The sequence below is a fragment of the Saccostrea echinata genome, unplaced genomic scaffold (assembly GCF_033153115.1).
Source record: "Saccostrea echinata isolate AGI-Se365-2 ecotype Australia unplaced genomic scaffold, CSIRO_AGI_Sech_v1 ptg000014l, whole genome shotgun sequence".
NCBI classification, from domain to species: Eukaryota; Metazoa; Mollusca; class Bivalvia; order Ostreida; family Ostreidae; genus Saccostrea; species Saccostrea echinata.
In genome coordinates, this window is record NW_026889763.1 from 18,719,827 (window position 1) to 18,731,077 (window position 11,251).

The 11,251-nt window shown below is 33.3% G+C and overlaps 1 protein-coding gene across 1 annotated transcript; it reads right to left on the reverse strand.

The window, feature by feature from the left end:
• Positions 1-9,609: 9,609 nt before the first annotated feature.
• LOC133187326 (C-C chemokine receptor type 7-like) lies at positions 9,610-10,868 on the reverse strand. Its single transcript, XM_061322685.1, has one exon. It carries the CDS (start codon positions 10,866-10,868, stop codon positions 9,633-9,635), a length of 1,236 nt encoding a protein of 411 aa, XP_061178669.1. The 3' UTR covers positions 9,610-9,632.
• Between the last annotated feature and the right edge of the window lie 383 nt (positions 10,869-11,251).

Sequence of the window (11,251 nt, forward strand, 5' to 3'; positions counted from 1 at the left end):
TCCGATATTTTTTATTTTATTTTATTGAACTACGTGAATAAATTAAGAATTTTATTAAAATAAATTTTTGCTTAGAGTGTAATACAGTAACTATATTTTCACAATCAGATTGGCTTTACTATTGAAAAGGAAACCCCTCCTGATGTCACCGATTACCGTTGTGACTTTTACCAAAAGGGTAAAAATGCATTGAATAGTGTTCCTTGTGTAGATAGAAGTTACAATGTCATAATTTTTTTTCAATGCAAACGTCACGATCTACGAATATTAATAATAATAACTGATGAATGATGTTTATTAGAACCATGCAATTTTGTATAATGACTTTTACAGACACTTTGCATCGCTTAAAGTCGTGATTTTGCAAATTCTACAATTACCTTGTTTACAAATACATTCTGTAGTTCTATCGATTGTTGACTGATGGCTTTCATGCAAATTGTTATTTCACTAAGGATTTTTCCGTTTACCTAGTCATGGCAAAGGGCACGCGACGGGGACTCTTACACCACCATGACACCTGATCCCACCTCTGCGATGTTTTATAAGTCAGTAATTGCTCTGCTCTTAATCTGTATTGTTTTGTTGGACTTTTCAACATTATTACTGTTTGCTATCTTCACATTCATGGAAAAGTTGAAGTCATCTCGTTTGTCACTTTTGTTGTTATTAGGCCAATTTCGTCTATAGTCAGTAAAACATCCAATCATGAAACAGATTTTGTGGACTTGTGGTGTCTTTTATATCGAGTTTACTGGGATCAAGTCGAGATATAAATGAAATGAAATATATGGAGATAACGAACAGTATTCAAGCTTTAAAGGCATACAAGTCAGGAGCAGAGCAAACACGGGCCTCTAAAACACCAGAGGTGGGATCAGGTGCCATGGAGGAGTGAGCATCCCCTGCCAACCGGTCACACACGCCGTTTGCTCCTTGTCATAATGTAGAGATAACGGGAAAATCCGTCGACAATTCAGTGTGTAAATAATGGCCTTACAGTAACAGTTAATATGAAATATGTAAGACAGCATTTGACCTAATGATGTATTTGCTGACAAAGTCATTATATCGACCATGGAACTTACGGAAAGATGACTTTTGATATTCTTGTTTCATTAACTTGTTTGTCAATAACTTACCTCGTTTTAGAAATTGTTCATACGTAGAGCATGCTCTTGCGTACCGAAACAACTGAGAGATATACATCCCATATGCAGGTGATGAAGGTATATTGCTGCATAAGTAAGGGAAGTTGACAATTGAAAAGTTAAAGTCATAACGTTTATCATAAAGCTTTGTTGTTAGGTTACCATTAACGTCTTGTTCTAGTAAAATATCTAAATATGAACAGATGTGTCAGATTCTGTGGTATCTTTTATTTCAAGCTCAGTGGGATATATCGTGTCTACATATGAATGCAAATAACTATTGTTAATTGATAATACGTCGTCGATATATCTAAATGTCGAGTTTAAGGCCACAGAAAGTATTTCTTTTTCTAATATATAAGATTTTGAATAAATTCTGCTTCAAATGAATACAAAAATATGTCTGCTAATAACGGGGCGCAATTGATACCCATGAGAATTCCAACAGATTTTTGGAAGACTTTGTCTCCAGAAACCACTTAGATATTGTCATCAGAAACTCACGCATTTTTTTAATATCAACTTCAGAGTGCTTATGTGTACAATCATATGTTTTTTTAACAAACTAATTTTGCAGATGACCAATGACAAGGTAAGTAAATTTACAAGTTCCATTTTTATTGAAAAAGCAGCTGTCAAAAAGCCTGGACTTAAATTTATCATGGGGAATGGTTGTATGAAATATATGGAGAAAACGAACAGTATTCAAGCTCAAAAGTCCATTAAACAATACAAAATAGGAGCAGAGCAAACACAGACCTCCAAAACATCAGAGGTGGGATTAGGTGCCATGGAGGAGTGAGCATCCCCTGCCGACCGATCACATCCGCCGTGTGCTCCTTGTCATGAACGGGAATCCGTCGACAATTCATGCAGTGTGTAAATAATGGCCTAACAATTAGTATGATAAACGTCAGTCAGCATTTGACTCAATGATAAATTGTATTTGCTAAAAAGTCATTGAATCGACCATAGAACTTACGAAAGATGACTTTAAACGAGACTGCTGATATTCTTGTTTCATCAACTTGTTTGTCAATAATTCACTTCTTTTTAGAAATTGTACATACGTAGAGCATGCTCTTGCGTATCAAATCAACTGAGAGATATAAACCCCGTATGCAGGTGATGAAGGTATATTGCTGCATAGGTAAGGGAAGTTGACGATTGAAAAGTTAAAGTCATCACGTTTATCATAAAGCTTGGTTGTTAAATTGCCATTAACATCTTTTTCAAGTAAAATATCAAAAATATGAAACAGATGTGTCAGACTCTGTGGTATTTTTTATCTCAAGTTCACCGTGATATATCGTATCGACATAAGAATGGAAATAACCATTGTTAATTGACAATACGTCGTCGGCATATCTAAATGTCGAGTTGAAGGCCACAGCAAATGTTTTCTTCTTTTCACGTATAAGATTTTAAACAAATTCTGCTTCATATGAATACAAAAAAGGTCTGCTAATAACGGGGTGGAATTGGTACCCATGGTGCAATTGGTACCCATGGGAATTCCAATAGATTGTTGGAAGACTTTGTCTCCAAAAACCACTTAGATATTGTCAATCAGAAACTCAAGCATCTTTTTAATGTCAACTTCAGAGTACTTGTGTGTACAATCAGAATGTTTTTTAACAAAATAATTTTGCAAATGACCAATGACAAGGTAAGTAAATTTACAAGTTCCATTTTTATTGAAAAAGCAGCTGTCAATGATATCAAAAAGCCTGGACTTAAATTTATCGTGGGGATTGGTGTATAAAGTTGAAAAGTCGTAAGTTTTTAAGCTGTTGATTTTCGTAAAATCTTATGATTTCAAATTTCCCAAAAGTTCCTTTGAATTTTAAAGTATTCACATCTGATTTACACCACTTCTCGAATATATTGTTGCACAGAACTACTGACGTTTCTCCTATATTGCTGTTAATATTTTAGTGATGAGTAAAGAAAGAAGCTTGGTAGAACATTTATTGGAACCCACTATGTATCTTTGTTTGTAAGGATTTTTATGAAGTTTGGGAATCCAATATAGATATGGTAATTCAAATTCATTTTGGTTGTTGTGAATATTAAAAATATTCCAAAAGTGACATATGATTTTGAAGAACTTCCTCCTCAGAAAGGGGGCTATATGGGTATAAGTTGGATTACCATTTGTAGATTTAAATCCCAGTTCCTCTAAAATACAATTAAAATAATGAGCCTTACAAACAAAGAAAATGTTGTTACCTGCTTTGTCAGCTGGGGCCAGTACATACTGGTCGTGTAATCTATCTTATTTTTTTCATTTCTGAATTATTGAACAAAGTAGGATAGATGGTTTTTATATTGCCCCTCAATCGCTTAATGCGAGATTTTAACATACATCTGATACATTTAATCCATTCTGACTAAGTGTCAAGGTCTTCTTTTTCATGTCTGGCCCACCGCCTTGCTTAATCTTCTACAGAATTCACAAGCTAGCATCAAATCGGCTGCAAAAATATATTAATCATTTTTAAGTATTTCCACAAGAAAGAGTCCAAAGAAAAAAAATCCGAGTAGAAAAAGTATATGAAACAATTTTTATACTTGCTGTACTTTGTGCAATTTTTAAGCTTTAATTTTCAGTGATCAATTGTTAAAGATTTATCCAAAGAAAATAAATTCATTGATATGAAAATCGGACTGAGATAAAGGAAAGAAATATGTTATCATCAAAATATTTGATTCAAGAACAAATGCAATAAATATCTAAAATGTTCATGAATGTCTGAATGCTGACAAAAAGGAAAACTGACAAACTCACATGCTGATACCCTGGATTTGTCACTGATAATGCCGATCAGTGTTGTGAAATATATGAATTTGAGAAGTACAAAAAAGTCATTGTCACTTGCAAATTCAGTGTATTCAAAATAAAATTCAATTCTTATTCCAATTTATTAATTATCTCTATGTACGTCACCAGTAATAACGTGTCCAGCAGGACTATAGTTATAGGATGAAAAAAAAAACATGAACACGATGGAGGATTATGTTTCAGATGTTCGATATCTAGGCTCTGTAAAGTTTTCTTGTAATCAAAAAGTTTAGAAGCAATAGTCGATGTATATTTGTGTAGTCTTCAACATGATATATGGTGGAAAACAAAACTGGACCCTTTTGTGATTAAGAATATTACTTATATTAACCGCATCAATTCTTTTGTTGGCATATTGGAGTTCAAGGAAAAAACGGGTTTTTAGCTGTATTTTCTTCCGGAAAACTTGGCGGTTCAAAACGCCTGTGATTTGCAATCTCCGTAACTACAGACTTGAGTCTGTATTCTGATGTAGAGGAATCCAAATATAGACTTTCCGTAAGCTTTTTAAGTAGACTATTTTAAAACTTTCAAAGGGACAGCGTAAAGTTTAGTGCAAATATGATGAAGGCCCAATTGTTTATTTACATAAGGTAGAAATCAAAATCAAAGGAAACGTCCTGTATAAAATGTTTATTGTAAGATATAAGTCCATGACTACGCTAACGTCTCTGTGTATTGTTATAAAGTCCCATCACATTTACATTGCTACACTGTGGACTGGAAAGATTCCCAACACTATCGACATTGTCATTGCATCCATATAGAAAGGCCGTGAAAGTAAATATTGTTAATTGATTAAACGTCTCAGCATATCTGAATGAGGAGTTGAAGGTCACTGCAGGATTTTTCTTGTTATCATATATAGAAGTTTTTGAATAAAGTCTGCTTCAAAGGAATATAAACACAAGTCGGCTAATAAATTAGCACACCTAGTTCCCATCGAAATTCCAACAGATTGTTGGAAGACGTGGTCTCCAAAGACTACATAGATATGGTCAAAAAGGAACTCCGGGATCTTCTTTTTATATCAATCTAGCTCAGAGTTCTTCTGTGTAAATCAGAATGATTTTTAACAATTAAAGAGATTTTGTAATATGACCAACCACAAGATAGGAAAATTTCCGAGTTCCATTTTTCTTAAAGAAACACTTGTCTATGATATCAAAAAGCCTAGTTTTTAATTTATCGTGAGAAATAGTTGCATAAAGTGTAAAAAGGTTTTGATGTTACAGACTTTTGAAAAATTTGGTGATTTTAGAAAGGTTCTTGAGAGCTTTTGAGGATCAACATATGATTTACACAACTTCTAGAATATGCTATAGCACAGTATGTCTGAAGTTTCTAATTAACAGAGATGGCAGTTTTTGATATGAATTCCAAAATTAAAATAACACGAAATTAAATAAAAAACAGTGGATATTTAAGATAACCTGAAAAGTAAATGCATGTAATTTAAGTTAAGCAGAAGAGTCACTATCTTTAGAGACGGTATCTTTTCACACACAAATACAAGCATTCAAAATTTGCTGTAGATCAGTACCAGTTTGAGTTTATCAGATTTTAAACAAACTTAGAGATAGATTAAAGAGGAAGGTCAGTAAGCGTAGATGATTTTATTTTCGCTAAATAACGCATGTATTTTACATTTTATTTTCATCAAGTATTCATGCACCGAGTTACAACGTACTCAAGAAGGAGGCGTTTACATCCCTTCAGAAAACTAAGTATTTTTTAAATGTTACTTGTACTCGGGACATTCTCATTCACTGAAAGTGCTATGACGAGGAGGAGATACTTTAGTGAACTTTAAACATGTTAAACACTGTCAGCGTCCTTAAATGTGATCACCATCTGTCCGGTATCCTTATATGTCGCCACCATACCTTTTCATTTCTAATTCACTTTCTGTCTTATATCCCCAGGAACATAAAAGAACTTGAAAGAGTAAAAGCTCATAACTTATCTTTTTAACAATTTGGGAACGGAAATAAATCGTTATGTATATAAGGATACCTGTTGGTTATTTGGTAGGCATTAAATTAAACGCCGATGGTAGGAATTCTAGTTTATTGTTCTCTCTTGTAAAATGGCGACTTTTCTTTTTTCGGTTAAATTGAATATTTTTCATGTTGATTCTTCTCCCATGAAATGTTGACATTAAATGATTTATATGATATATCATCATTAATCTCCATTTCACGTTATTGTTATGTTCCTTCCTTCCAGTTTTTTTTTTTTTTTTTTTTTTTTTTACAAAAGTATATTTTAAAAGTTTTTTGCATAATAGACACATGATCATGTACTAGCATCCTAACGTATTTTTTCTTTTGGCAAGTTTGCGGGTATTGTCAGTTTACTTTTTTTTTTCTTCAAGAAATTAAGCTAATCATATTATGACTTTCTGTTTACATTATCTGTCTAATTCAATTTAATAGGTGCTTCGTCATGAGAGAAGCAAGCGCAAATAAAACCAAATGAAATTTATCAAGGGTCCCACGGCAACGAGTTGACACGGAACCCTTGTCGTTGTGAAGATGCATTATCATAAGTAAAAATATTTATTTTGTTGACATGCAAAATTTTATTCCATGTTAATTAATGGAACTCAAGTTACTTGATTCTAAAATCAAGATGTTTTGTTACCACGGAGAACTCTGAGCAGCATTGTAACGTCAAAAACATGACATCATAAGTTTCAAAATTACTCTCCCTATACATTTCACCCATTCTGGAGCCATGCCCACTTATTTAATACTTTTCTATACCTCTTGAGAATTAGTTTGCCAGTAATGGTACCTGTAGCATGTTTGTTTGTCAATTTTCTCAATTTTTAAAGCGGTAGCTCTGCTTTCACAAGATCCACGTCTTAGAAGCGCCCCTCTCATTCCAGGGACTTAGAAGCGCCCCTCTCATTCCAGGGACTTAGAAGCGCCCCTCTCATTCCAGGACATTACTCTTTTGGTAAGATTTTTACCGATATTCTGTTTCCTCACAGTCCTTCCATCGTCTGGTACAGAGTTTCTATCAAAAAAAAAAAAAAAAAACCTGTTACATAACGGACTTTTGATATTTCCTGCTTCCGCCACCTTTTAAAGAGTTAATTATGGAATTTTTCTCCGAAAGCATTTCAGAATTCTATAGCAAGTCGCTGCTACGTGACTTTTTACAACATCATTTTTTGGCCTTTTTTAAATAATTTTTTTTACTGGAAATTGTAATCCTATTTAAATGAGAAATCTGTCAACTGAAATCCTTAGATTACAGAGTAACCCGAATGTTTTCAGGGTAAGGAAAACCATACAGCATGTTCAGTCCAGAGTCTGACGGTAATTCACTGATGGACGGCGTACAATAGAAATAACTCCATAGTTTTACTCACTATAGTGTATATAGAGGATATTCAATGTTTTGTAGTTGGATATGGGATTTATTTCACGAGTGGGACAGAATTTTTTAATATGAAAATATAAAAAAAAAAGTCCTGTCTCACGAGTGAACTAAATTCCATATCCAACTACAAAACATTTGAATTTTCTGTTTATTGCATTTTCTTTGATTTTCCCTTTGCTTCTGTCTTTTCTTACCACAGTGTCATAGGCTTTGACGTCATAGTTGAGCGTTGAGACGTCATATAGCTTAGCAATTGGGAGATTGAAAACATTGTTACATGGATTTTAGCATTGGCAGTTGTAGTCTCTATCAATAAAGACGGTTTAGTTTAAATACTATCTATACATGTATATCTTATGAAATGCCAAAAATATTTTTTACTTTGATATTCTATCACACAAAGTCGGAATATCACTTTACTATCCTTTCACACTGTGACAGAATATCTCCGGAATATCACTTTACTATCCTTTCACACTGTGGCAGAATATCTCTTTTATTCAATAAATAAATCACAGTATTTCACTGTTGAAAATTTGATAAAACACTATATAATGACGGATAAATGTGTCACGGTATAGGCTATATAATGTCTTTGCAATTGGCGATTCACTTCTGTTGATCTGTCCAAATATAAGTAAACTCAATTTATACTGATGCTCTTTGCTTAACTGAGAAACTTGAATGTGAGTTTTTCATTTACATTTTATTGTTCTATTACAATCGAATAAATAACATTAATCCTGTCCCTAGTGAGCTGACAATATACAATGGGCGGTAAATATCTAACATTTATTTCAATGAAACCTCTGAAGAATGAAGGACATTCTAAAGACTACTTGAAATCAGATGCAATATCGATTATAACTTAGAGTCTGGAGTACCAAATAATCCATCAATCATTTATTCAAAAATTTCAGTAAATATTAAGTTGTTGAAAATAAATGTACGTAAGACCCATTACTTCATATTTTTTTAAGAGATTAGTTTTCCGAATTGAAGCCATATGTTTCTTTTAAATAATTTCACGAGAAGACTCTTCACTGGTACAATGATGAAGTCATTGAGCTGATAGGGATTAATGTAATGAGACATCTAAAGCTACTCATCTAAAGCTCCTCAACTAGAGAGTCGTTCACAATCAGTCAAATGGAGTAAGTGTAAACGGCGGCTAAAGACAATTCATTCCCTGTCTAAATTCACATGAGATAATTTTTCTATGATTATATTTCAGACACAGTAAATACATGACCTTGACCTGAGTTTAATACTGTACTTACAGTGATGAATAATAGAAGGCTCATGAAAATTACCGGAATCCGGTTTGGTTATAAAACTTTTCTTAAAGCTTTTACAAAAGTTTGTTACTATAAAAGTCTATAAAAAACAAAACAATTTTTAATTAACAATAGCTTATTTATAAAAGTAAATTTTATTGGATACCAAGAATAGTTAATCCTTATTTTTAAACGTATAATATAAATTCATATATTTAAATGGTTGGTTACGTCTGTTTGAGAATATTTCATTAATGTTGGGGCTCCACCAATTGCCGCTGGATGGCTGCAGATTAAGATCTGTATTCGTGTTCGGCACTTATGGCTTTGGAACGAGGACTGAAAGGTCTTTTGTCCTGTCAGCATCTTCTGAACTAAATTCTTCTAGCTAATCAGTTCTGATTTACAGAAAGTTAAAACTGCATTTCAAGCCGTAGAAATATTGCTTATTTACACAAGTTAATTGCCAAAAAATCTAAAAAATGAGAAATAATTCACATATCGAAAAGATAGAGAACACGATCTTCACATAATCCTTACAAACAAAGATACATTGCCTGGTCCAGCAAATACTATTCCACTTAATCGCTGTTCATCATCTTCACCTTTTACCTTTAAGAGACATATTTATTGGAGATATTTCAGTATTTGTTGTTATACTTTTTTATGCACTGACATGCATATAATTGATCTGTTACACGTACAAAAGTAAAACAACCGAAAGAATCTTATAGAGTACTCTACAACGATATGTTCAAGACCGATCGACAGGGGATGCCCAATCCTCCATGTCAACTGATCCCACCTCTGGGTTTTGCTCTGCAACAGTTTGTTTTGTTTCAATGGACCTTTGAGCTCGATTTTTTTTCTTTATCTCCATATTTCATGTATTTTATACAAACTTTCAGAAACGTTCATCTGATTGAATGTTTATAACACCCCCTCCGAATTTTTTGCCGAAGGGATCTAATGTACTACATGTATGAAATCTATGATTGAAAAAATAGCATTTTGAAGCTCTTTACGAAAATCTCGGCTAAAAAATCCATATATAAAAGGGTTGATTCCACTACTGAGAAAATGAGACAGTATGCCGATATTGTAGAGCACTTGCTCATTTCTTGACATATTTTTAAAGAAATGAATATTAAGTGTCTTACCAAAAAGCAAACCAAAATAGGGGAAGTAACTCATCCACTGTATGAGTGTAATTAATAACAACATTAGGGTAGTTCTTTTCATTCGAATTTGAGTGGAAGGTCCCCTTAGAGAAGACACCTTAGCATTAAAGACTTTCAATTTTGAAACCGGGGAATTTTCAGATTTTGGGTAAACAGGAGAGGGTTTCTGTTCCGTGCAATCTTTAGTTTCTGAGTTGAGGTTAGCGGAATCATAGGGTAAACTTTCTGGAGAGGATGATATATTATTACTATTTCTCTCATCGGTAAACTTGTCTGTTTTCTTCCTCCTTCTTTTAGCTGAAAGTTTGCACAATGTTTTCAGAACTAATGAGTATAATGTTAGAAGACACAATGAAATTATCAAAAAGAGAACAGAAACCATGCCATAGTATAATATCGGATAAAATGTATCCCGATATTCCCTGTCGACAGAACAAGATGTCTCTGCAATGGGCGAATCATTTCTGTTGAACTGGCCAAATATGATAAGACATGGCCAAGAAAATAGTAACGCAACTACCACTGTTGATATACATAGTTTCTTTGCCAGTGGAACATGAATATGACTTTTTGCCAACTTGCATATTTTGAGATATCGGTCCACTGCAATGACGACTAACATTAATCCGGCTCCTAATGACGTCATAGAACGAGTAAATCTTAGGAATCTGCAAAGGTGGGGGTCATCCAGCGTCACGGGATTTAGAAGCATTGCTATCTCAATGGGCATGCAAGTGACAGAAGTTATCAAGTCGAATGCTGCTAAGAATCCAATAAAATATTTAACAGTTTTCTTCTTCCATCTGAAGAAATAAATGTAACACACGACAAGATTACCCATAATTCCTAGTATCATTAAAATTGTCACATATACGACGACCGGAAGTAAGGTCAAAGCCATGTTCTGGTCCAGCTCCAAATTCTTCTTACTATCAAAGGGCAATTCCTGCTCCCCCTTGGACAAATTCTGAGTATGGTTAACAGCCATTAGAAAATGCCGTTGCACTAAGGAATCATTCATATCTAATCCTATAATAAGAATAGGAAGTTAAAAGCAATTATATGGGCAAAATATGCTGTATAGTAAGGAAGGATGTTTATTTTTCTATAAAATTGAGTTGATCTTGTATGTTACTTTTTCAGAAGTGCAAATATGAATGTTGTAAAACACATCTAAAATTCAATTTTATTTTGATAATTTTCGAACATTTTTTAAAATTCAATAATTCAGTATGAACATTTAAATACCGAAACCTACCTTTTCAAGCAAAATCCCACAAAGACTGAACAAAGACTGTTTTCCGTGTCAAGAGTGTTTAGGTATTAACCCTTAAATTGTCACTTATTAAAAATGATTTTAGATTTGAATGATCGCTACATATATTACTAAATTTTAAAAAGACA